Source organism: Pipistrellus kuhlii, unplaced genomic scaffold, assembly GCF_014108245.1.
Source record: "Pipistrellus kuhlii isolate mPipKuh1 unplaced genomic scaffold, mPipKuh1.p scaffold_m20_p_50, whole genome shotgun sequence".
In the NCBI taxonomy this organism is placed as follows: Eukaryota; Metazoa; Chordata; class Mammalia; order Chiroptera; family Vespertilionidae; genus Pipistrellus; species Pipistrellus kuhlii.
Window position 1 is genome coordinate 994343 of NW_023425552.1, and position 27761 is coordinate 1022103.

Genomic DNA, 27761 nt, shown 5'->3' on the forward strand with positions numbered 1-27761 from the left:
AGAGGCAGCTGGTCGATGTTTCTCTCTCATTGACTGCATCCACGTAGCCCAGGACTGTGACTGCTTAGAAAGGAGGGACTCGCCCCAATGGACAGACTGGAGAGTTTCTAGAACAAGGGCAAAGGGGAATGCAGACAGAGCCTGGAGGAGTGGCAGGAAGAGGGAGGAGAAAGAACTGGGAGCTGAGGAGGCAATGGGAGCTAGAGGCCCGGGGCAGGATGGGAATGAGCGCTACAGGAAGGTCTGCAGGGGGTCTCTGCTCAGGTCCTCGGCAGAAAGACGGCCAGCGACGATCAGCACGTGCCTCTGAGGGAATTACCAGGGATGCAAAAGAACCGTCTAAAGGGGAACATGGAACAATTCTCGGCGTTCATATGGGACAGGAATAATAGCTTGAGCTCTTGAAATAACAGCAGACTTCTTGAAAGTAGGAAGAAAAAAACACACCTATCAACCTAAAATTCTATACCTGGAGAAATTCCTTGCAAAAATGAAGGCGGCCGAAACCAGTTTGGCTCAGTGGTAGAGCGTTGGTCTGCGGACTGAAAGGTCCCAGGTTCGATTCCGGTCAAGGGGGCACATCCCCGGTAGGGGGTGTGCAAGAGGCAGCTGGTCGATGTTTCTCTCTCATCGACGTTTCTAGCTCTCTATCTCTCTCCCTTCCTCTCTGTAAAAAAAATCAATAAAATATATTAAAAAATAAAAATAAAAAAATGAAGGCAATGTCCTGGCCAGTTCTGCTCAGCGGATAGAGCACTGGCCTGTGGACTGAAGGGTTCCAGGTTCAATCCTGGCCAAGGGCATGCACTTCTGTTGCAGGCGTGATCAATTTCCAGCCCTGCTCAGGTGCAGGTGGAAGGCAACCAATTGACATCTCGTCTCTCTCTTTCCCCACACTTCCATTCTCTCTAAAAATCAATGGAGCCGGGACCAGTTTGGCTCAATAGATAGAGCATCGGCTTGGGGACTGAAGGGCCCCGGGTTCGATTCTGGTCAGGGGCATGTACCTTGGTTGCGGGCATATCCCCAGTGGGGGGTGTGCCAGAGGCAGCTGATCTATGACTCTCTCTCATCGATGTTTCTAACTCTCTGTCTCTCTCCCTTCCTCTATGTACAAAATCAATAAAATATATTTTAAAAAAATAAAAATAAAAATCAATGGAAAAATATCCTCGGGTGAGGATTAACAAACAAAAAGAAAGGCAAGGAAGGGGGATGAATGCGAGGGAAAGCATCTGTAATATTTTCAAAATAGAGATTAAAAAAACACACAAAGGCAGGCCCTTGCCAGTATGGCTCAGTTCATTGGGTGTTGTCCTGTGCATCTAAAGGTTGTGGGTACAGATTCCCAATCAGGGCACAAACCCAGGTTTCAGGCCTGATCCCAGATACAAGGCATGAAGGAAGCAACAGATCAACGGTTCCCTCTCACATCAACGTTTCTCTCTCTCTCCCCCTCTTTCTCTCTCATTAAAAATCAATAAAAAAAACCTTTTCAAAGAATGGAAACATGCCTACCCAGCATGGCTCAGTGGTTGAGTGTTGACCTATGAACCAGGAGATCACAGTTCGATTCCAGGTCAGGGCACATGACTGAGTTGTAGGCTAAATCTCCAGTGGGGGTGTGTGTGAAGGAGGCAGCCAATCAATGATTCTGTCTCATCATTGATGTTACTCTCTCCCCCTCTTTGGAATCAATAAAAGCATATTAAAAAAAAAAAATAGAGACAAAATTAAACCTTTTCCAAAGGCACAAAAATTCAAATATAATTGAGTATACTTACATTATGAAAAAAGTTTTTAAAAGTTCTCCAAGCAAAAAGAAAATACCAGCCAGGACCGGTTTGGCTCAATGGATAGAGCGTCGGCTTGGGGACTGAAAGGTCCCAGGTTCGATTCCGGTCAAGGGCATGTACCTTGGTTGTGGGCATATCCCCAGTAGGGGGTGTGCAAGAGGCAGCTGATCGATGACTCTCTCTCATTGATGTTTCTAACTCTCTATCTCTCTCCCTTTCTCTCTGTACAAAAATCAATAAAATATATATTAAAAAAAAAGAAAAAAGAAAATACCAAATGAAATCTGGATTTACACACGGAAATGAAGCACACTAGATATAGTATATGTTGGTAAACATGCTTTTTTTCTTATTTAAAATCTGTGAGGGTAAAAAATAAAAAATTAAAAGGTTGTGGGAGATACCTAACGTAGTACAAAGAGGGAATTTTAAAGCAATAAAGGCTTCAAATTATATGTTGTGTTTTTGTTTACACTCAGTTCAAATATTTTGTAATTTCCCTTGCGATTCTCCTTTGACCTGTGGGTTATTTAGAAATACACTGTTTAATTTACAAATATTTGTAGCTTTCCCAAAGTAAACTTCTATCTTAAAACACTAGGAAAAGCAAATGAAACCCAAAATAACTCACAGAAAAGAAATACTGTTAAAAAAAAAAAAAAAGAAGAGAACCCTAGCCAGTTTGGCTCAGTGGACAGAGCGCTGGCTTGTGGACCAAAGGGTCCTGGGTTCGATTCCAGTCAAGGGCACATACCTTGGTTGCAGACTCCAGCCCTGGTCAAGGGCATGCGGGCGGCAACCAATCAATGTGTCTCATATCAGTGCTTCTCTGTCTCTCCCTCTTCCTTCTACTCTCTCTAAAATTCAATAGAAAAAATATACTTGAGTGAGGAAAAAAAAAAAAAAAAAAAAAGAAAGAATGAAACAAAAGACAGAAAACAAAAAGAAAAAAAAATCAAACAAAAAATGGGCCCTCTGCTGAAACCAGTGTGGCTCAGTGGATAGAGCGTTGGCCTGCGGACTGAAAGGTCCAGGGTTCGATTCCGGTCAAAGGCTCATTGAGGCTATTCCTCTCCCTTCCTCTCTGTAAAAAAAAGTAAATAAAATATATTTTAAAAAATTATATTTTAGAGGGGGGAAAAAAGAGTTCTCTAGATGCTGAGCAGATAACGGATTGACTATAGTTTTATACTTTGCCAACTTGGCTAACAAAGCTGAACTAGTTTTCCCCAACCCCCTTCCCTGGTCCGGGTGGGTTGGCCAAAAAGAGAAATCTGCCCCAAAATCTAGAAAGTGAAAAGGGAACCAACTGCTATTTTGTTGAAGTTAACTGTGGTTAGAGGTGGTAAGAGACATCATTAAGGGCCTGGCAGAATCCAGCTTGTCCTCACTCTCCCCTACCCCATGGCCAGCGCATCTGTCTAATAGAGACCCGTGTAGAGTCAACACGTTTCATCTCCTCTGCTTTGGTGTGGTCCCACTCCATCAGGAAGATTTGAAATTCTGCCCAATTCCAAGGCAAGCATGGCTTTGTCTACCCATAACAGGGCTTCGGAAGAGGTAGTTAGTGATATTTTTCTTTTCTTTAAAAAAAATTTTTTAATTGATTTTTTTACAGAGCGGGAGAAGGATAGAGGGTTAGAAACATCGAGAGAGAGAAACATCGACCAGCTGCCTTTTGCACATCTCCCACCGGGGATGTGCCCGCAACCAATGTACATGCCCTTGACCGGAATCGAACCCGGGACCTTTCAGTCCGCAGACTGATGCTCTATCCACTGAGCCACACCGGTTTCAGCTAGTGATATTTTTCTGATTCTCCACCTCTCATTTGAGACTCTTATTGAGCTCCTCCCACAATTGTGTAAGATTTTAGGCCTATAATAGATCCCCTAATTCTCCAATATTTATAGTGGTGCTGCTTCCCGGACTAAACCCTGACCAATGAACCATGTTCCCCAGACAACACTTTCTGCCCCTATGGACATCTTGTTTGGATACCCTAGCTCACCTCCTTCCTTCAAGTCAGAAAAGAGAACTTTTGGGAGAGACGTTATAATCACCATTTCTGCTTACGTGGCGCTCATCTTCATTGCTGTAGGTCTGTGCCATCTAGCCATGGAAATGAAGAATCATGCTTGACTTTATGACCATGGAAAGGATATGATGAAGAAAAAAAAAAAACTCACTAAAAAATATGACTCTAAATGTTGGCTCTAGCTGGGTAGCTCAGTGGTTGGAGTGTTGTCCCATTCACCACACAGGTGGCAGGTTCAGTTCTCGATCAGGTATGTACAGGAGGCAACTGATAGGTTTCTCTCTCTTCCTCCCTTTCTAAGCACAATTTATGTATATGTGGATAAACACATATACATACACACATACACATACACATACACACACACACACACACACACACACACACACCTTGAATGAGCATTTTAAAAATTAGTATAATTAAATTACATTACAAATAAAGGTAAGCCGAAACCGGTTTGGCTCAGTGGACAGAACGTCAGCCTGCAGACTGAAAGGTCCTGGGTTTGATTTGGTCAAGGGTATGTATATTGGTTGCAGGCACATCCTCAGTATATAATAAAAGCCTAATATGCTAAGTATCTGGTTGTCCCGTCATCTGTTCAACCAATCCAAGCATAATATGCTAATGATATGCTAAGGCCACTTAACTGCTCGCTATGATGTGCACTGACCACCAGGGGGCAGATGCTCCAACTGGTAGGACAGCTTGCTGCTGAGGTTCGGCATATTGATCAGGACCGAGCGAGACCTGAACTGAGCGAGAAGGGCTAGACATGATGTGGAGCCCTCTCACAGCCCCATCCCAGCTGGCCAACCTCCTTCAGCATCCCTCCTCGCCCCAATCGTGCACTGGTGGAATCCCTTGGCCTGGCCTGTGCCCTCTCACAATCTGGGACCCCTCAGGGGATCCCACAGGTCAGACGGACGGAAACCACTGGTGCACAAATTCATGCACCGGGCCTCTAGTATTATATAAAATAAACAAGTCTTATAATAAAAATCAATTATAACTCAAAGCTCAAAAGAATACATACTCTGTGATTCTATTTATATAAAATGCAAACCCATCTATAATGACAAAAAGCAAATTCGTGGTTGCCAAGTGCTAGAGGGAGACGAATTACAAAGGAGCACAGGGATCTTGTATGGGATAGAATGTTCTATTATCTTGACTATGATGGGTGTATGTAGCTGTTGGAACTCATCAAATAATACACTTAAATGGATGGGGTTCATTGTACTCAAGTATTCCCCTATGAACCTTAGGGGTAAAAATACAGTTATAATTCCAACATATTAACCAGACGTTTGATATGTATTTAGGTGTAAATGAAAAAGTTATGCAATTGCAGCAATTTTAGAGAAGCAAAAAACTGAACTTACAGTTTCCTCTTTTCATGTGATGAGCTCAGTATCTATAAACGCTATCAATTCTTTTTCCCAGAAGTTATGTACAGGCAAAACTTCATTTCATTATTTTCCCTCACCTCATTCCCACACTATCCGATTCCTCCCATTTTCTCCTCACCAGCACTGGGAAGGTGTTCATTTTCTTTCTTTTTTAATACATTTTTATTGATTTTTTACAGAGAGGATGGGAGAGGGACAGAGAGCCAGAAACATCAATGAGAGAGAAACATCGATCAGCCGCCTCCTGCACACCTCCCACTGGGGATGTGCCTGCAATCAAAGTACGTGCCCTTGTCCAGAATCGAACCTGAGACCTTTCAGTCCCAGGCCAACGCTCCATCCACTGAGCCAAACCGGTTTCGGCTGGTGTTCATTTTCTTAATCTCAGTAATGGGAAGAACATTACCTACCTCATATGCATATATAACACTTTACACATAGCAAAACAGCCTTAACTATTTTCTACACATGTATGCTCATTGAAGGCAGAGTCTGTCATGCATCTTTGCATTTCTCTCATTGTATTTAGCATAAGGTACAATAAACAGTAGCCCCCAAATAAGTACTTCTTTGGAGAAATGTGTGTAGTACCCAGAAATTCAGATGTGGATGGAAAAGACAACACCATACAATATAAGGGAGAATCTAATGAGTTATCTTCAAGACATAAATGTCCTGTGCAATTTGAAAAGAATGATCAATTATGACTGAAGAAATTAAGAAGCATATCTGAGAGACAGTAACACTGAGCTAGCTAAAATCCGAAGGGATGCCGAAACTGGTTTGGCTCAGTGGATAGAGCGTCCGCCTGCTGACTGAAGGGTCCCTGGTTCGATTCCAGTCAAGGGCATGTGCCTTGGTTGGGGGCACATCCCTAGTGGGGGGGGGGGGCGGTGCAGGAGGCAGCTGATCGATTATTCTCTCTCATCGACGTTTCTAACTCTCTATCTCTCTCTCTTCCTCTCTGTGAAAAATCAATAAAATATATATTTTTTAAAAAGATTTAAGGGCAAAATCAGGAGATCGGAATATCAAGATCCCTGTGCCACACTACTACTGGGCGTTATGGGATGCCCGGGGATTCTGAGGGGTGCCACCTTCATGCCACACGGACTCGAGGGCAAGGATAGCAACTGTCCCAACTTCAAGTCAGACGTGGTCCAAGGAAAAGTCAGTGCGGGCCACTGCGGGCCAACATATCACAAGGCTGTGAGCTGCTGAAAGAAGCGAGGCGGCTTCTGTGGGGCCTACAACCGCCTCTCCCAGCATCCCGGCGGCAGGGGACTGCTATATCTAGCTTCTGGGTTGCATGGGAGTCGCTGCGATGGGAGAAACCCCGAGTTTGCCGCCATCCGCGAGGAGCAACCCCGACTCCCACTGACAACGCGCCCCCGGGTCTCTGCCTCACTGGGAGGAATGGAAGGGGAAGAAGACCGGCTTCCCGCGCCACCCTCCAGCAAGCCCCGAATTAACTAGGAGCTAATAATAATAATAACAATAATAATAAACAACAACAATAATAATAGTAATGGGGGGCGAACCAAGCGACCTCTGGCCTCAGACTCCACCAAAGAGATGGTTTCAGGCATCAGCCCGGCTCCGGGGCTCCGGGGCCCAGGGGCCCCGCAGGACCCGCAATGGAAGCGTCGAAGGGCCGAGAGGAGCCCAGGGAAAAAGCCGGGCGTCCAGCCTCACCTGCCGCTTGTTCATCCGCCGCACATCGTCCAAAAAGTCTAGAGACAGCATGGTGAGGACGGGCCGGTGACGAGGACACCAGCAGCAGAAGAGGCGCGAAGTGGCCGGCGGGTGGAACGGACCGACGCCGGCTAGAGCTCCCACTGGAAAGGACTCGGGGCGCCTTCACTTCCGCTTCCGGGGCGGCACAGGCGCGGCCCGCCCCTTCGCTCGCCGCGAAGAGCGGACCAAAGGGCTCGCGACCGGCTTGATCCAGCCTTCCGGCCTGGCCTCGCTGTAGGAGGGCTCGCCCACGCCGGACCTCGTCGGCTGAGAACCGGCCGGGTCCCGCTGCCCCGCTCGGCCTCGCGGCCCCGTCGTGGAGGCTACGAACCCGGGGTGAGAAAGGAAGCCGCCTTGCGGCTTCCGGGGGGCGGGCTCTCGTGCTTGTCTGGCCAATGGGAAGCCTCGTTCCCGGCTGCTGCGGGCAGAAGCGGCCGCTGAGTGGCCAGAGCGGTTAAGCCCCTTCGCCCGGGTCGGGTGTGGCACTAGACGTGTGGCCCCGCCGTGTGGTGTCAAGGGGGGCGGGCGGGTTTCCGGAAAACTGACAGCTGAGATGGTTTCAATGAGTGCTTTTCTGTAAAGGTGGAGGATGCGAGAGACTTTGAAAGCACACCTGCACTGCTGATGGGAATGCAGACTGGTGCAGCCACTGTGGAGAACAGTATGGAGTTTCCTAAAAAAAACTGAAAGTGGCCGAACTGGTGTGGCTCAGTGGATAGAGCCTCGGCCTGCGGACTGAAAAGTCCCAGGTTCAATTCCAGTAAAGGGCATGTACCTTGATTGCGGGCACCCCCCCAGTGGGGGGGGGGTGCAGGAGGCAGCTGATCGATGATTCTCTCTCATCAATGTTTCTAACTCTGTATTCCTCTCTCTTCCACTCTGTAAGAAAAAATCAATAAAATATATTAAAACAAAACAAAACAAAACAAACTGAAAGTGGAACTCCCATTTGACCCAGTGATCTCACGTCTAGGAATATATCTCATAAAACTAGAAACACCAATTAGAAAGGATATATGCACCCCTATGTTCATAGCAGCACAATTCACCATAGCTAAGGTTTGAAAACAGCCTATGTGCCTGTCAGCAGATGACTGGATCAGAAAACTATGGCACATCTACACAATGGAATACTATGCTGCCATAAAAAAGAAGAAATTCTTACCATTTGCAGCGACCTGGATGGAATTGGAGAACATTATGCCAAGTTAAATAAGCCAGTCAATGAAAGAAAAATACCACTTATCTCACTCATTTATGGATAATAAAGAACATTATAAACAGATGAGCAAAAAGATAGATTCAGAGACAGTAAAGCATCAAACAGACTGTCAAATGACAGCGGGGAGGATAGGGAGATATGGGGGAGATAAGAGATCAACTGAAGGACTTGTATGCATGCATATAAGCATAACCAATGGACGCAAAACTCTTGGGGGGGGGGAAGCATGCATGGGAGTGGGTTGAGGGAGCAATGGTAAAATATGTATACATATAATACCTTAATAAAAAAATGAAAAAAAAAACAGGAAAGAAAGAAAGAAAACAAGCACACCTGAGTCTCTCAAATTTAAGAAACATTTGGCTGGAGAGAAAACAACCCTTCGCTTAGAAAGTAACCAAACCATGTAACAGTGTGATGAGCAAACCAGTGGTGCGGATAATCAGGAGATCTCTTTCTCCCTGAACTTGACTTTGATAATGGTATCTGACTACCTCCTTGAACTCTACCTCCTGCACCTGAATGTGACCCTTCTCTGGCTGCCTTCTGTCATGCTGTACTATAAGTAGCTGAAGTTCCTAATATGCATCTAGGGTAAGGTGACCAGATTTTAACAGTGGTAAATCCAGACACCATTGACATGGCTGCTGAACACTGTCTATTCCCTTCCTGTTCTCCCGCCGTTCCTTAGCTTGTCGTGCATTCTTTCCAAAAACCGGGACTTTTTTTTAAAGCGGTACTCGGGACAATTTGTTTAAAATGGGACTGTCCCGCCAAAAGCGGGATGTCTGGTCACCTTAATCTAGGGCAAGAAGGACCGGAGCTGGTCTCTTGCTATTATTTCTGGGTTTTTTGGAAAACACTGTTGGAGAAAAAAGAAAAGAAAGAAAGAAAATACTGTTGTCTCACACTGGGGGACAGGGCCCTTCTTACCTTTTCACCCCCAGCGTCTTACATGAAAGAAACATTCAAAAAGTTGTCAAATGAGTGAATGGAGGTCTTAACACCCAGAAGGCACAATCCTCCCAGACAGAAGCATCCAGCAAGACTGTAAGGATGGGATTATCCTCACTCAGCTCCATGAGGATGGTGGCCCCGCAGTGCTTGCTCAAGGCTGAAAGAGGATTTATCAAATTAGAAATCGGAAGTTGCCCTGACTGGCTTGGCTCAGTGGAGGGAGCATCGGCCTGTGGACTGAAGGGTCCCAGGTTCTATTCCGATCAAGGGCATGTGTCTTGGTTGCAGGCACATCCCCAGTACAAGGAGTGCAGGAGGCAGCTGAGCGATGTTTTTCTCTCACTAATGTTTCTAACTCTCTATCCCTCTCCCTTCCTCTCTGTAAAAAAATCAATAAAATATATTTAATAAAATAAAATAAAAATCAGAAGCTACAGACCTAATCCTTGAGAGCTTTCAGTATAATTTGCAGCAAGAAAAAAAAAAAGTATCAAGAAAAGGAACAAATGCTAGCCTCAAATGCTAGAAACACAGAGAAGAAAAAGAATATTCCAGGCATGGCTTAGTCAAAACAAACTTCTGAGGGAAGCTGGGTCACAGTTGGGCCAGCTTGGCATTATAAAAGAAGAAGCATAGCTGAAACTGGTTTGTCTCAGTGGATAAAGCGTCGGTCTGTGGACTGAAGGGTCCCGGGTTCGATTCCAGTCAAGGGCATGTACATTAGTTGGGGGCACAACCCCGGTAGGGGGTGTGCAGGAGGCAGCTGATCGATGTTTCTCTCTCATCAATGTTTCTAGTTCTCTAGCCCTCTCCCTTCCTCTCTGTGAAAAATCAATATATAGCCCAAACCGGTTTGTCTCAGTGGATAGAGCGTCGGCCTGCGGACTGAAAGGTCCCAGGTTCGATTCCGGTCAAGGGCATGTACCTTGATTGCGAGCACATCCCCAGTAGGGGGTGTGCAAGAGGCAGCTGATCGATGTTTCTCTCTCATCAATGTTTCTAACTCTCTATCCCTCTCTCTTCCTCTCTGTGAAAAGTCAATAAAATATATTTTTTTTTTAAAAAAGAGGAAGCATAATGCCAAGCACAGATTAGAAATGGGGTTCGGTGTGGGAGGTGGCTAACCCTCAGGCTTCCTTTCTGGGAGCTTATAGTCTTGAGGACAGACTGATTGAGAAATAACTGGGGTGAAGAGAATGCATTAGGAAGCAATAGGACTGGGAGGGATTAATAGAAACTGGGGCCAAAACAGGTTTGGCTCAGTGGTAGAGCATCGGTCTGCGGACTGAAAGGTCCCAGGTTCGATTCCGGTCAAGGGCATGTACATTGGTTGCGGGCACATCCCCAGTAGGGGGTGTGCAAGAGGCAGCTGGTCGATGTTTCTCTCTCATCGACGTTTCTATCTCTCTATCCCTCTCTCCTCCTCTCTGTAAAAAAATCAATAAAATATATTTTAAAAAAAGAAAGAAAAAGAAACTGGGTAGATCTGGAGAGGCTTAAGAAGGTTTCCCTGTCGCGCTGAGGAGGAAACACTCTCTCTCTTAGGAAAATAATTCAGATATTTGGGACAGGTGATCCCAGACTAGATAAAGACATAGAGCCAAAGGAATTACATTTTCCAAATGTGGAACTCTAACATGCTATTTTCTCTGCCCACTGTGCTGCCAGTTTCCCCAACCCATAAGTCTTTTGGGTTCCATCAATCCCAAAGGCATGTCTGGTATTTTCCTCCATATGTAGACTGCTGGCCTGCCTGAAGGAGGCATCTTATTATAGAGATTAAGTCAGACGCACTTGACTTTGAATCACAGATCCACCACTCACTAGCTGTGTGATCTCAAGCCAATCAGTTAACTCTTTTTTTTTTAATCCTCAGTTTTCTGGTGTGTAAAGTGGAAATAAAAAAAAATCATTTATATCATTTGAAGATTAAACAAGATAAGACACATTAATACAGCTGTTGACACAATGGATGACAAATGGTGAGTATATGATCACTGTTAGTTATTATTAAAACAAGAAGTGAGCCCTAACTGGTTTGGCTCACTGGATAGAGCGTTGGTCTGCAGCCTGAAGGGCCCCAGGTTCGATTCTGGTCAAGGGCATGTACCTTGGTTGCGGGCACATCCCCAGTGGAGGGTGTACAGGAGGCGGCTGGTCGATGTTTCCTCTCATCGATGTTTCTAACTCTCTATCCCTCTCCCTTCCACTCTATAGAAAATAAAAAAATATATATAAAAAACAACAAGAAGTGGGTTCAGCCGAAACCGGTTTGGCTCAGTGGATAGAGCGTCAGCCTGCGGACTGAAAGGTCCCAGGTTCCATTCTGGTCAAGGGCATGTACATTGGTTGCAGGCACATCCCTGGTAGGGGGTGTGCAGGAGGCAGCTGGTCGATGTTTCTCTCTCATCAATGTTTCTGGCTCTCTATCCCTCTCCCTTCCTCTCTATAAAAAGAAATAATTAAATATAAATAAAAAAACTAAAAACAAAAAGCATGGTCTCTGATGGGTTGGTAGGCAGACAGAAAGTCCTATTTCTTTCTATTCTTCTTTCTTTCTTTCCTTCTTTCTTTCTTTCTTTCTTTTTTTTTTTTTTTTTTAAATATATTGTGTTGATTTTTTACAGAGAGAAAGAGAGAGGGACAGACAGCCAGAAACATCAATGAGAGAGAAGATCAGCTGCCTCTTGCACCCCCCCCCTCCCCCCGCCACTGGGGATGTGCTCACAACCAAGGTACATGCCCTTGACCGGAATCGAACCTGGGACCCTTCAGTCCGCAGGCCGATGCTCTATCCACTGAGCCAAACCGGTTTCTGTAAAAAAAAAAAAAAAAAAAAAAATCTCATTCCTAAAATCAAAGGAGCCTTCTGTGCGCAGAGATTATTAGAGTCACAAGTCTCTCGGGAAGATTTTTGGAAAGCTCTCTTTAAAGAGTCCTGCACAGCTGCGGAGACAGCTGGGGGAAGGAAGCACCAGCCTTCTGGGTTGGTATGTGTGTACACTGTGGTAGGGGGTTGGGGGTAGGAGTTGCCTGTTTCCTGTTTGGCCATTGTGATTTGGCTAGCAGGGGCCTGGCTGTTTGTGTGTAAGCTCTCACAGAGGACAGAGCTGCGCTGTGAATCTGGGGGTCCTGTGGGTGAAAGGTCAAGAGTGGAGGCAAGCCCTGACCAGTGTGGCTCAGTGGGTAGAGCCTTGGCCTGCGGACTCAAGGTCCCAGGTTTGATTGCGGTCAAGGGCATGTACCTTGGTTGCTGGCACATCCCCAGTAGGGGGTGTGCAGGTGGCAGCTGATCGATGTTTCTCTCTCATCGATGTTTCTCTCTATCCCTCTCCTTTCCTCTCTGTAAAAAAAACCCAATAAAATATATATTTTTAAAAAGAGTGGAGGCGACCTTAGCCTCTCCCTGAACCTGGGCTTCCAGCTCCTGTCACTGGTTACTTGCCTTTTGGGATTTTGCATCTTAGAGCTTAATATCAGGGGGTTGGCTTCTCTTGATAGCTTATGGGAATTTGGTGAGGCCGGGAATCCCTGTAGGAAATGTGGCTTGTGTAAATCTGGATTTGAATATAATGTTCTCCTCTCTCTTTTTTTTTAAAGCTCATTAAAAAAAAATATTTTTTATTGACTTAGAGAGGAAGGGAGGAGAGAACAATAGAAGCATCAATGATAAGAGAGAATCACTGATTGGCTGCCTCCTGCACACCCCTACTGGGGATTGAGCCCGCAATCCAAGCATGTGCCCTTGAGTGGAATGGAACCTGAGACCCTTCAGTCCGCAGGCTGACGCTCTATCCACTGAGCTGAGCCGGGTAGGGCTGAATATAATGTTCTCTTAACTCAACCACATTCAAAGATATCATTAGCAATCATTTATATATGCAGTCAAGGAATTAAAAAAACATTTCCTGACAGGCTGCTGGTGCTAGAGCTGACATGCGTGATTTGGCCACTGCCTGCCTCACGAGTTGGATCCTGACATTCCTAGCCAACACCTCACCCTACACTCCTGGGCATACACAGCCCCAAGCTATGACAGAGGGGTTAACGCAGTGAGCTCTGACGCCAAAATGCTCTATCCCTTATAGATTCTGACACTGGACGAGTGATACCTCCTTTCAGTGCCTCAGTTTCCTTATCTGTATACAGGGATTGTGGTATCGAGGGCTTTTTATGGAGATCAAGTGAGGTAAGAATTTACAGAGAGGAAGAGAGAGGGATAGAGAGTTAGAAACATCATTGAGAGAGAATCATCGATCATCTGCCTCCTGCACACCCCCTACTGGGGATGTGCTTGCAACCAAGGCACATGTCCTTGACCAGAATCGATCCTGGAACCTTTCAGTTTGCAGGCCGATGCTCTATCCACTGAGCCAAACCGGTTTCAAGTGACGTAAGAATTTAAACCTCTAGAATAAAGCCTGACACTTCCTACCCTGTTTCACCGAAAATAAGACAGTGTCTTATATTAAGTTTTGCTCCCAAAGATGTGCTAGGTCTTATTTTCAGGGGATGTCTTATTTTTCCATGAAGAAGAATACGGTACACATTTATTGTTAAATGAAAATAAAGGAAATTTATTACCTGTATACGGAACTGTAGTATGGTAGTTGTCAACACAAACCAGACAAACTGTGAATCCTACAGTATCAAGAATTTACTCATTTATTCAATGACAATCATGTCATCATCTTCTGGAGCATCATCATAACAATCCAATTCCTGAATTTCCTGATGAATTTCTGTGACTCCATTTCTTTCAGAATCAGTGGACCAAATCTCTCATGTTTAGCCTAGGGGGGGTCTTATTTTCAGGGGGGATGCCTTATATTTCACTCAGAAGGAAACCTGTAAGTAGGTCTTATTTTCGGAGGATGTCTTATTTTCGGGGAAACATGGTAGATAATAAAGAGCTAATATGCTAATTAGACCGGACTGCGGAACAATCTTCTAGAATGACTTCCGGAAGGACCAATGGGGGGTGGAGGAGGGTGGGGCCAGGACTCAGCTGGGGCTGTGATGGCTGAGCCCCTTGCACAAATTTCATGCATCCAGCTGAAAACAATTTGGCTCAGTGGATAGAGTGTCGGTCTGTGGACTTAAGGGTACCAGGTTCGATTCCGGTCAAGGGCATGTACATTGGTTGAGGGCACATCCCCAGTGGGTGGTGTGCAGGAGGCAACTGGTCGATGTATCTCTCTCATCGATGTTTCTAGCTCTCTATCCTTCTCCCTTCCTCTCTGTGAAAAATCAATAAAATATATTTTTTTAAAAATTTCATGCATCGGGCCTCTAAGACTAAATAACGGTAATTAATATCAGGGAACGTAGACGTTGAGACAGATAGTGATTCAAACGGGCCCCATCTAGCCTCCTGACTCACCTTCCTCCTTCTCCCTTGCACAATCACTCCCTTAAGCACTAAGTCCTCAGGACAATGAGGTTTAGATAGGGATCAAATCATCTTAGGAGCAAAGCCTTGGGTACACTGACCACACAAACACAGTTTGGTCAAGCTAGAGATACCATCTGAGCCTCAGTCGTGTGTCAGCTCCAGGCCCTGAAAAGCAACAAAACCAAATGGAGCGAGTCCACCGCGCGGGCTGACAGCAGGACTAGGTGCAATGACCAATGACCAATGACTACCCTATCCTATCCCCGAACAACCAGTAGAGACCACAACCCTGAAAGGACGCACTTGAGAAGCTGATGAATATTCCCTGAGACCTCCCCGAAGATTCCTGCCTTTAAAGAAACAGATAAAAATCCTTCAAGGGGCAAAACCGGTGTGACTCAGTGGGTAGAGCGTCGGCCTGTGGACTGAAGAGTCCCAGGTTTGATTCCGGTCAAGGGCACGTACCTTGGTTGTGGGCACATCCCCAGTAGGGAGGCAGCTGATCAATGTTTCTCTCTCGTCGATGTTTCTAACTCTCTATCCCTCTCTCTTCCTCTCTGTAAAAAATCTATGTTAAAATAAAATCCTTAAGGGGAAGGGCCCAGTACACTCACCCTGTGCTCAGCAAGCCAGCCCCTCTCCTCTCCTCTTTCCTTAGTTGCATGTTTTTGCTTCCTTTCTCCAAGGGCCTTTCTTTTGCCTCCGTAACTTGTTTCCTGAGCTCACGCAGCCCAGTAGGCTCACTTCTTCTGCCTCTGTGACTTTCTTTCTAAAGGGCCAAGGCAGCCCCGGCTGGTGTGGCTCAGTGGATAGAGCGTTGGCCTGCGGACTGAAGAGTCCCAGGCTGGATTCCGGTCAAGGGCACATGCCTGCGTTGCGGGCTCAATCCCCAGTGGGGGGCTTGCAGGAGGCATCTGACCAATGATTCTCTCTCATCATGATGTTTCTATCTCTCTATCTCTTTATCCCTCTCCCTTCCTGTCTGTAAGAAATCAATAAAATAGCCAAAACCGGGTTGGCGGTTTGGCTCAGTGGATAGAGCGTCGGCCTGCAGACGGAAAGGTCCCGGGTTCAATTCCAGTCAAGGGCATGTACCTTGGTTGCGGGCACATCCCCGGTGGGGGGGGGGTGAGGTGCAAGAAGCAGCTGATCGATGATTCTCTCTCATCGATGTTTCTAACTCTTTATCCCTCTCTCTTCCTCTCTGTGAAAAATCAATAAAATATATATTTTTTATTTATTTATTTTTTTAAAAAAAATATATTTTATTGATTTTGTACAGAGAGTAAGGGAGAGAGATAGAGAGTTAGAAACATCGATGAGAGAGAGTCATCGATCAGCTGCCTCTTGCACACCCCCTACTGGAGATATGCCCGCAACCAAGGTACATGCCCTTGACCGGAATCGAACCCGGGACCTTTCAGTCCCCAAGCCGACGCTCTATCCATTGAGCCAAACCGGTCCCGGCCAATAAAATATATTTTAAGGAAAAATAAAAGAAAAAGAAATCAATGAAATATATATGGAAAAAAAAAATCACCCAGACTTGTGTTCTGAAATATTTTCTACCTGAAGTCAAGAACGAAGAGCCCACATAACTGCTAACACTTCCACCTCGCAGCCTGGCAACTCTAATTTCTTCTTTTAGACCCTGCTGAAGTGCCATCTTCTTTTCATTTTTTTAATGTGAGTTCCTGTGGGGGAACCCTTCTTTTAAAAAAAAAATATATTTTATTGATTTTCTATAGAGAATAAGGGGGAGTGATAAAGAGCTAGAAACGTCGATGAGAGAGAAACATCGATCAGCTGCCTCCTGCACACCCCCTACTGGGGATGTGCCCACAACCAAGGTACATGCCCTTGACCGGAATCGAACCTGGGACCCTTCAGTCCGCAGACCAACGCTCTACCCACTGAGCCAAACCGGTTTCAGCTTAAGTGCCATCTTCTGTGGGAAGCCCAACCAGACTTCCCCTGGGCAGAGTTATCCTTTCATTTGTTCTACCCCAGTAGTCAGCAAACTCATTCGTCCACAGAGCCACATATCAACAGCACACCGATTGACATTTCTTTGGAGAGCCACATTTATTTAAACTCAAACTTCTACTAGTGCCACTTCTTCAACATAGACTCGCCCAGGCCGTGGTATTTTTTTGTGGAAGAGCCACCCTCCAGGGGCCAAAGAGCCGCATGTGGCTCGCCAGCTGCAGTTTGCCGACCACAGTTCTACCCCTGTAAGTCCTTTATTACATGGAACTTCGATCATGCTCAGTTTTCTGAATCAAATAATAAGACATCAAGGCTTGAGATGATCTGAAAGGAGGATTCTCTCACTCTACGACAGATTCCTGCTTTGAGATTCTTGCTTTGATAAAGGGCAGCTCACTAACCGGTTTGAGTCTGTAACTAGTCACCTAGTAAACTTGAACTGAACTGGTGAGGGAATATTTGTGGGGCGGACTACTTCCCGTGCTGGGCCAGCCTGTTCCAGATCTGTCAACATCCTGCCTTCCAATTTCCACTTCTTTCTAAAAAAAAAATATTTCATTGATTTTTTTTTTTACAGAGAGGAAGAGAGAGGGATAGAGAGTTAGAAACATTGACCAGCTGCCTCTTGCACACCCCCTACTGGGGATGTGCCTAAAACCAAGGTACATGCCCTTGACCGGAATCAAACCCAGGACCTTTCAGTCCCCATGCCAACACTCTATCCACTGAGCCAAACCAGTTTTGGCCCAACTCAGATCAGCCTTACCTCTCACCCTTGGGGCCCCAAAGGCTTCTGGATTTCCCCTAAGCTGCTCTTCCTGCCTAGAGCATTTCTTCAGTCCTCCCTTCTCCCTTTCCAAGTAATTTTTTTTTAATTCAATCTTCATTCTTTTCTCTACCCCCCCAAGCCTTCACTTATCTCCCAAAATGGTGATATTATTCTCCTAGGTCGCCACTTAGCCCCTCATTCTGCCCCAATCACACTTACTACATTTCATTGTAATGATATGTCTCCTTTTCTGCTAAATGGTAGGGTTCTCAAGCCAGGGAATATGCCTGTAAAACTAGCCCTCAGCACAGTCCTGACCCTTAGCTGATGTTTAAAAATGTATTTTATTGATTTTTTACAGAGAGGAAGGGAAAGAGAGAGTTAGAAACATCGATGAGAGAGAGTCATCGATCAGCTGCCTCTTGCACTCCCTTACTGGGGATATGCCTGCAACCAAGGTACATGCCCTTGACCGGAATCGAACCCGGGACCCTTGAGTCTGCAGGCCGACACTCTATCCACTGAGCCCAACCGGTTTCGGCCTTAGCTGATGTTTAGTTACTGTTGTTAAGAGAACTGCTGCTGTAGAACCTAAAACCAACGGAAAACACAAATATTTACCTTATGATTCATTAACAGTAGCAAAATTACAGTGATGAAGTAGCAACGAAAATAATTTTATGGTTGGGGGTCACCACAACATGAGGAACTGTATTAAAGGGTCACAGCATTAAAAAGGTTGAGAACCACTCCCCTAGATGGTTTGGTTCAGTGGATGGAGGGTCAGCCTGTGGACTGAAGGGTCCCAGGCATGATTCCCATCAAGGGCACATTCCTGGGTTGAGGGCTTGATCCCCTATAGTGGGCATGCAAGAAGCAGCTGATCAATGATTCTTTCTTATCATTGCTGTTTCTATCTCTCTCTCCTCTCTGAAATCAATAATAAAAATATATATACTTTTTAAATCCACCCTAGATCTTGAAGACTTAGTATGAAAAAGGGAATGTAAAGAGCTATTGATCCTAGCTACACTAATAAAAGAGAAACATGCAAATTAACCATCACTTGATATACCCACAAGCCATGCCCACCAGCCAATCAGAAGTGAGTATGCAAAATAACTCAACCAATATGGCCACCAGCCACGAGCTGGAGCAAGCAGGAGGCTTGGGTTGCCCCCAGCAATGGAGGAAGCCAAGTTTCCTGCCCTGACCTGCCTTGGCCTCTGCTCAAGACTACAAAGTTTCAATTATAGAAGATAAATAAATTCTAGATACTTGCTTCCAGCTGTCCCTGGCCTCTAATCAAGGAGGCACTGGGGGGAAAAAAAGAAAAAGAAAAAGAAAAAGAAAAAAGGGAGGGGCTGGGATCTTGCGTCTCAGGGGTGGGGGTGGGACGATCAGGCCAGGATGGGACGGCAAGAGCCGTTGGGGGTAAGTAGACCAGCAGGCGGCCCAGTTGGGGGTGATCAGGACAGCAGGGGGGCATTTTGGAGTGAGCAGGACAGCAAGGGGGCAGTTGGGGGTATGCAGGCCAGTGGGGAGGAGAAGAGGGTGCACTCATATTTTTTCTAATGAATTTCTTTTCAATGTGCACGAATTCATGACCTGGGCCGCTAGTGGATTATAAGTTGAAATAATACTTGGATACCCTGAGTTAAAGAAAACAAAATATAGTAGCTTCAATGCCACCTGCCTCTTTTCTCTGTTTTCACTATGACTAATAGAGCATTTGCAATGCTTTTTTGTAGGCGTATAGAGGTTAATGTGCAAGCAGAGCTGGGCCAGGTGGCTACTTCCTCTCTGCTCAGATCTGCTCTTTCAGTCCCTCCCTGGTCAACTAGGTGCCCTTGAACCCTGGCATTTTCTCCATGGCCGTTGGTGTGATCTGTGGGGGCAGGACTTCGGTGTGGCAATAGGGTCTGCCCCCTGTGCCCTGGTCCTGTTTGTCCAGTTGCTCTCCACAGCTCTCAGTTTCTGTCTCTGGCCCTCGCCCGGGACCTGACCATAACACTGCCCAGTTCCCTTTGGCCTTGTGCCTTGGTTTTGGTTTTCTCTGTGTTCACTGAAGATGGCAGTTTGGCAAGAAGAGATGAGCTCTGTTCCTTTTTAAAAACATATTTAGTTGATTTTTTACAGGGAGGGAGAGAGGGAGAGGGATAGAGAGTTAGAAACATAGATGAGAGAGAACCATCGATCAGTTGCCCCTTGCACACCTCCTACTGGGGATGTGCCCGCAACCACGGTACATGCCCTTGCCTGGAATCGAACCTGGGACCTTTCAGTCCGTAGGCTGATGCTCTATCCCAGGGGTCCTCAAACTTTTTAAAGTGGGGGCCAGATCACGGTCCCTCAGAGAGCTGGAGGGCTGGACTATATGAACTACTAATTCCTACTGTAACACCTCGGCTGCGCTCACTGCCCCAAAAACCTGGCGGGCCGGATCAGACTCCTCTGCGGGCCGCATGTGGCCCGCGGGCCGTAGTTTGAAGACCCCTGCACGGTATCCCCTGAGCCAAACTGATTTCGGCTTCTTCTCTTCTCTGCCATGTGCCATCTGCTCAGACACTACTGTGACCCCTGAGACACTACTTCAGCAATGATCAGGTCCCCTGGCAAGTCCAGCAGTCCCCTTCCTGTCCCCATTCTTCTTGACGTCACCCCTGTAAGCTTCAGCGCTCACCGCCTTTCCATGCTTCTCTCCTGCTGTAGCTCCCATCCCACCGGAAATGATCAGCCGGGCAGACACACCAGTATTCCCATAAGTGCCCTGGCACTGAAGAATCCCTGGCGACCTCATCTCCTCCCTCCAGACACTGGCTATACCCTTTCTAAAATGGTATCTCGCCCTAACCGGTGTGGCTCAGTGGATAGAGCATCCACCTGCGGACTCAAGGATCCCAGGTTCAATTCCGGTCAAGGGCATGTACCACAGTTTCCGGCGCATCCCCAGTAGGGGGTGTGCAGGAGGCGGCTGATCAATGTCTCTCTCCCATCGATGTTTCTAACCCTCTATCCCTCTCCCTTCCTCTCTGTAAAAATAAATAAATCAATAAACAGTATTTAAAAATAAAAATAAAATGGTGTCTTATCGACCAGCTGGCACAATTCAGTGGTGGAGCGTCGACCTATGAACTAGGAGGTCATGGTTCAATTCCTGGTCAGGACACCCGCGTGGGTTGTGGGCTGAATCCCTAGTGTGGGGCCTGCAGGGGGCAGTTGACCAATGACTATCTCTCTCATTGATGTTTCTCTCTCTCTCTCTCCCTCTCCCTTATTTTGATTGATTGAAATCAATGAAACTATATTTTTTAAAAATGGTAAGTCACGCCGAAACCGGTTTGGCTCAGTGGATAGAGCGTCGGCCTGCGGACTGAAAGGTCCCAGGTTCGATTCCGGTCAAGGGCATGTACCTTGGTTGCGGGCATATCCCCGGTAGGGGTGTGCAAGAGGCAGCTGATGGATGATTCTCTCTCATCGATGTTTCTAACTTTCTATCCCTCTCTCTTCCTCTCTGTAAAAAATCAATAAAAATATATTTAAAAAAAAATGGTAAGTCACAACTTCTCTCTCCTCAGACCTCCCACCAGGCACCACTCCTCGCCCCAGCCCTCCCCTCCCCCTCGGCGACATTCTTTCTCCCTTGCCTGTGGTTACTTCAGAGCCAGCACCTGCAGCCACACCATGTTCTGCTCCTCCCCTCCAGCTCGCAAGCGGAAGTGGCTTCCTAGCTCCCGCCAAGCCCTCCACCTTTCCCCCCAAACCCTCCCTCCTGCCAGCGGGGGCACCTTTATGGAAAAGGACAGATCGTCAGCGATGTGTCTCTCTGCCTCTCCCACTCCACTCCACCCTCCCTGTCGGCATTTAAGATCCCTTCCATCTTTTTTTTTTTTTTTTTTTTTTTTAAACCTATACCTTCGCCGAGACCGGTTTGGCTCAATGGATAGAGCGTCGGCTTGGGGACTGAAGGGTCCCGGGTTCGATTCCGGTCAAGGGCATGTACCTTGGGTGCAGGCACATCTCCAGTAGGGGGTGTGCAGGAGGCAGCTGACCAACGTTTCTCTCTCATCGATGTTTCTAACTCTCTATCTCTCTCCCTTCCTCTCTGTACAAAATCAATAAAATATATTTTTAAAAAAAACCTGTACCTTCCTCTCTGTAGAAAATCAATTTTATATATACATATACATATATATACATATATATACGTATATATGTATATATATATATATAGAGAGAGAGAGAGAGAGAGAGAGAGAGAGAAATATATTTTATTGATTTTTTTACAGAGAGGAAGAGAGAGAGATAGCCAAAAACATCAATGAGAGGGAAACATCGATCAGCTGCCTCTTGCACACCCCCTACTGGGGATGTGCCCGCAACCAAGGTACAAGGTTTGACTGGAATCGAACCTGGGACCTTTAGTCCGCAGACAGATGCTCTATCCACTGAGCCAAAGCGGTTTTGGCAATAAAATATATTTTAAAAAATAAAAATAAAAATGGGTCCTGACCAGCCAACAGTGCTTGCTTGCCTGTCGAGACATCCACAAAGGCACACGTCCTTTTGCCAGTCTGGAAAGCGACGCTGCTCCACGCTCCTCTCCCTGCCAGACCACAGAAGAATGGCTAGTACCTCCCGATCAAGATGTGACCGAGCTCCCAGGTGAGGATTGCTGGCCCCCTGCATTCAGCCCAGCCCAGTGGCTGGACCCCAGAGGACAGCACCACCGAGGTCCCATATAAACCTGTACCTGCAGCATCAGGAACTTGTGTGAGTAATGAAGTGCCGTGTGGTTTGCAATTGCATATGTTTCATGTGGTGTCATTCCTCTAGCAGTTCATTGAGTCATTTTGCATACACTTAAAATTGAAATTAAAGCCGTGGCCGGCCAAAACCGGTTTGGCTCAGTGGATAGAGTGTCAGCCTGTGGACTGAAGGGTCCCAGGTTCGATTCCGGTCAAGGGCATGTACCTGGGTTGCAGGCACATCCCCAGTAGGAGGTGTGCAAGAGGCAGCTGATCGATGTTTCTCTCTCATCGACGTTTTTAACTCTCTATCCCTCTCCCCTCCTCTCTGTAAAAAAAAATCAATAAAATAGCCGAGACCAGTTTGGCTCAATGGATAAAGCGTCGGCTTGGGGACTGAAGGGTCCTGGGTTCGATTCCGGTCAAGGGCATGTACCTTGGTTGCGGGCATATCCCCAGTAGGGGGTGTGCAAGAGGCAGCTGATCAATGTCTCTCTCTCTCTCATCGATGTTTCTAGCTTTCTATCCCTCTCTCTTCCTCTCTGTAAAAAAATCAATAAAATATATTTAAAAAAAAATTGAAATGGCCGGGACTGGTTTGGCTCAGTGGATAGAGCGTCGGCCTGCGGACTGAAAGGTCCCGGGTTCGATTCCGGGCAGGGGCATGTACCTTGGTTGCGGGCACATCCCCGGTGGAGGGTGTGCAAGAGGCAGCTGATCGTTGATTCTCTCTCATCGATGTTTCTAACTCTATCCCCCTCTCTTCCTCTCTGTAAAAAATCAATAAAATATATTTAAAAAAAAAATTGAAATGAAAACTTCTGGTCTTTTCTGTCCTAGGCCTGCCCTTGGTCCTGCTTGTGTAGAGTAGTCTCTTTGTTAGCAACAACTTGAACATCTCAACACCTGCCTGGTTCAAGTTTATCTCAAGGGACACCTTAGATAAACACCCCAGGTCCTTTCCCCAGATCTACCTGGGACACCACCAAAAATTCTGGTTGCCTCCCTTCCCTACCCCCCCCTCCCACCCCCCCGCAAAAATAAAATTGGGAGAGAGACAGATAATGCGCTCTTGACCACCATGCCATACTGTACTCTATGCCTCACTACATGGTGCTTGTTTTCAGCACTCAGCACAGTGGTTTGCCTTGCATACACTTGGAGATCAATAACTGTGCTTGGATGAATGAGCATATATTGTCACCGTGGTCCAGGTTTTTCTTTTCTCACTTAGGATAACCCACAATTAATGAGTTCTTAAAAAGTGCGTGGGGCCCACCTGGTGTGACTCAGTGGTTGAGTATCAACCTGTGAATGAGGAAGGCAGGGTTTGATCCCCGGTCAGGGCACAGGCCTGGGTTGCAGGCTCGATCCCCACTGTGGGGCATGCAGGAGGCAGCCGATCCATGATTCTCTCTCATCTTTGACGTTTTTCTCTCTCTCTCTCTCTCTCTCTCCCTCTCCCTTCCTCTCTGAAAACCAATAAAAAATAAATATTTTTTTTAAAAAATGCATGGGCTTGTGTTTATTTATGTCTAGCTTTCTGAAAGAAGGTATTTTCACAGGAGTCTGTGTCCAAAAAGTAACTTCTGGATTCATTCATTTTTCTGTCTCCAGTTTCGTTTTTACCCACCTCCTCCCCATTACATCCTGTACATTGCCATAGTTGGCTAGGTTGTTAATATGTTGTTTTAATTCTGGGACTGGTAGGGACAAAGAACTTCTCTTCACCTAAAAAATCTTGACTGCCTCCCTGGCTGACTGCATCCAAGATAAAAAGCAGCCAAAACCGGTTTGGCTCAGTGGATGGAGCGTCGGCCTGCGGACTGAAGGGTCCCGGGTTCGATTCGAGTCAAGGGCATGGACCTTGGTTGCGGGCACATCCCCAGTGGGGGGTGTGCAGGAGGCAGCTGATCGATGTTTCTCTCTCATTGATGTTTCTGACTCTCTATCCCTCTCAATTCCTCTCTGTAAAAAAATCAATAAAATATACTTAAAAAAAAAAAGAATAGTACCTCTTAAAAAAAAAAAAAAAGATAAAAAGCAAACACTTTGCCTGACAGCCAGCACGTTTGATAATCAAGCCACAGCATATTGTACCACCACCCATTTTCCTCCTGTTCCAGCCAAACTGGTCTTATAATTTCCAAACATCTGTTCTCACCCACCTCTCAGTAGTTCGCTCAGTAACGTGTGATTGCATTCCTGATCTAGGCCAGGCTGAGAACACAAAGATGAATAACACAGTTTTGTTTTTATTTTTTAAAAATATATATTTCATTGATTTTTTTTTTTTTTTTTTACAGAGAGGAAAAGAGAGGGATAGAGAGTTAGAAACATCGATGAGAGAGAAACATCGACCAGCGGCCTCTTGCACACCCCCTACTGGGGATGTGCCCGCAACCAAGGTACATGCCCTTGACCCGGAATCGAACCTGGGACCCTTGAGCCCGCAGACCGACCCTCTACCACTGAGCCAAACCGGTTTCGGCAATAACACAGTTCTCACCCTGGAGAAACATCAATCCGATTTGGGAGAGAGGTGTGAAAACAAACCCCCCAAATAGAGGAGGACAAGCTATTTGTGGCAGTTATTCCCGCCTCGAGGTCGCATGGAGCCGAGAGCAAAGGAGACTTCCTCTCTCTGAGTGAAATGCCTCCATAATAAGCACGCGGTCATTTTGTAACCAGGGGGGAAGTCACATCAGGTGACCATTACCCTAAATCCAGTTCTGACCACCTGCGTTTCAAGGGGGAAAAGCCATCACTGTCAAAGAATGAGCAAAGTGAATAAGGAAAGAACCACCAACCAATAGAAAAAGGGGAAAAAGTGCCGAAGCCAGTTTGGCTCAGTGGTAGAGCGTTGGCCTGCAGATTGAAAGGTCCCAGGTTCGATTTTGGTCAGGGGCAGGCACATCCCCCCGGGCTAGGGAGTGTGCAAGAGGCAGCTGGTCGATGTTTCTCTCTCTCATCGACGTTTCTGGCTCTTTACCTCTCTCCCTTCCTCTCTGTAAAAAAATCAATAAAATATATTTTAAAAAAAGAAAAAAGAAAAAGGGGCAAAAGTTATAAATAGACATTTCCCAGAAGATAAAAACATTAAACAAAATATACTTTTTATTGATATTTTACAGAGAGGAAAGGAGAGAAATAGTTAGAAACATTGATGAGAAACACTGATCAGCCATCTCCTGCACACTCCCCATTGGGGATGTGCCCGCAACCAAGCTTTATGCCCTTCTCCGGAATTGAACCTGGGACCCTTTTATTTATTTACTTATTTAAATATATTTTATTGATATATATATATTTTTATTTTATTTTATTTTTACAGAGAGGAAGAGAGAGGGACAGAGAGTTAGAAACATCGATGAGAGAGAATCATCCATCAGCTGCCTCATGCACACTCCCTACGGGGTATGTGCCTGAAATCAAGGTACATACCCTTGACCGGAATCGAACCTGGGACCCTTGAGTCCGCAGGCCGAAGCTCTATCCACTGAGCCACAGCGCTTAGGGCTGGGGCGTTGACCTCTTGGCTCGCATCTCCTATTGGTTGAGGGCTAACTCTCTTTACCTTCAGGCTGACCTGGGAGAGGGCTGAGAAGGCACTTGTGGCTTTCAAGAAGGCAGACAGATGGCGAGGGCCAAGGCTTAGCACTTACAGTGGAAATGGTCAGGGCTCCCATGAAATCGGACACTGCAGATTCAGCCAATTTCAGAGGTGGCCCCACGGGAAGAACACAATGTACCCGCGGCGGGGGACAAGGTAAGATTAGCATATTCTACACTGACGAAGTCTACAGCAGATATAATAAATAAAACTCAACCACGTATAATAAGCCTGAGATAAATCTGAGTGTCATTGCATGAATAGTCCATGAGAAGTCCCAGGATAATATGTGGGAAGTGATACCCTTTTTATTTATTTATTTATTTAAAAAAATATATATTTTATTGATTTTTTACAGAGAGGAAGAGAGAGGGATAGAGAGCCAGAAACATCTATCAGCTGCCTCTTGCACATCCCCCACTGGGGATGTGCCCTCAACCAAGGTACATGCCCTTGACCGGAATCGAACCTGGGACCTTTCAGTCCGCAGACCGCCGCTCTACCACTGAGCCAAACCGGTCTCGGCCTTTTTTTTTTTTTTAAAAAAAGCAAACAAATCTTTTTTTAATTTTAAAAAATTTTAATTTTATTTTATTGGTTTTTAGAGAAAGAGGAAGAGAGAGAAATAGAGATTGAAACATTGATGAGAGCCAAAACCGGTTTGGCTCAGTGGATAGAGCGTTGGCCTGTGGACTGGAAGATCCCAGGTTTGATTCCGGTCAAGGGCATGTACCTTGGTTGTGGGCACATCCCCAGTGGGGGGTGTGCAGTAGACAGCTGATCGATGTTTCTCTCTCCTCAACGTTTCTGACTCTCTATCCCTCTCCCTTCCTCTCTGTAAAAAATCAATAAAATATATATTAAAAAAAACAAAAAACATTGATGAGAGAGAAACATCGACCAGCTGCCTCTTGCACAACCCCTACCAGGGATGTGCCCGCAACCAATGTACATGCCCTTGACCGGAATCAAACCTGGGACCTTTCAGTCCGCAGACTGACGCTCTACCACTGAGCCAAACCGGTTTCGGCGAAATGGTACTCTTCTAATGAAAATTAATAATATGTGTTTTGGAAATATATGTGCATGTCTATATACACACACATATACTTTTGTATATATGTAAATATATGTAAATATATGTACAAAATCAATAAAATATATATTAAAAAATTATAAAAAAGGAAAAAAAAAGAAAAAAAAGAAATCCTAAAAATGAATAAGAAAAAGATAAACAACCAATAGAAAAATGGGCAGAAAGATATGAATAGATATTTCAAAAAAGAAGAAATATATATCACTAATAAATATACATAAACACATTCAACTTCAACATTATTTTTTATTTTATTTTTATTTATTTATTTATTTAAATATATTTTATTGATTTTTCACAGAGAGGAAGAGAGAGGGACAGAGAGCTAGAAAAATCAATGAGAGAGAATCATTGACCAGCTGCCTCCTGCACACCCCCTACTGGTGATGTGCCTGCAACCAAGATACATGCCCTTGACCGGAATCGAACCCAGGACCTTTCAGTCCCCAGGCCGACGCTCTATCCACTGAGCCAAACCGGTTCCGGCTTTATTTTATTTTTAAAATATATATTTTTTGATTTCAGAGAAGGGGGAGGGAGAGATAGAAACATCAATGATGGGAGAGAATCATTGGTTGGCTGCCCCCTGCTCACCCCCTACTAGAGATCAAGCTTGCAACTGGGCATGTGCCCTTACTAGGAATTGAACCATGACCTCCTGGTTCATAGGTCAACACTCAACCACTGAGCCACACCAGCCACATTCAAATATTTATTATTATTAATATTATTATTATTATTTCTAAACATTTTCATTGATTTTTTTTACGGAGAGGAAGGGAGAGAGTCAGAGAGTTAGAAACATCGATCAGCTGCCTCCTGCACACCCCTCACTAGGGATGTGCCCGCAACCAAGGTACATGCTCTTGACTGGACTCGAACCTAGGACCCTTCAGTCACAGGCTGACACTCTATCACTGAGCCAAGCCAGTCAGGGCATCCTTATTATTTTTAATGAAATATTTTTAACAGCAAGAAAACTGTAAGTA

The 27761-nt window shown here is 45.7% G+C and overlaps 1 protein-coding gene across 3 annotated transcripts in view; it reads right to left on the bottom strand.

The window, feature by feature from the left end:
- SEC11A (SEC11 homolog A, signal peptidase complex subunit) overlaps positions 1 to 7317 on the bottom strand; it is a 29074-nt gene extending 21757 nt beyond the window's left edge. The window contains exon 1 of one of the 3 annotated variants that reach the window (XR_006740121.1): positions 6942 to 7307. Coding sequence is in view for 2 of the 3 variants with exons in the window: in XM_036415666.2 (XP_036271559.1) it covers positions 6942 to 6992 (51 nt within the window). In the remaining variant the exon portion in view is untranslated. Of the gene's footprint in view, positions 1 to 6941 lie in introns of all 3 variants that reach the window. The other 2 variants (XM_036415666.2, XM_036415665.2) reach the window with 2 other exon arrangements.
- Between the last annotated feature and the right edge of the window lie 20444 nt (positions 7318 to 27761).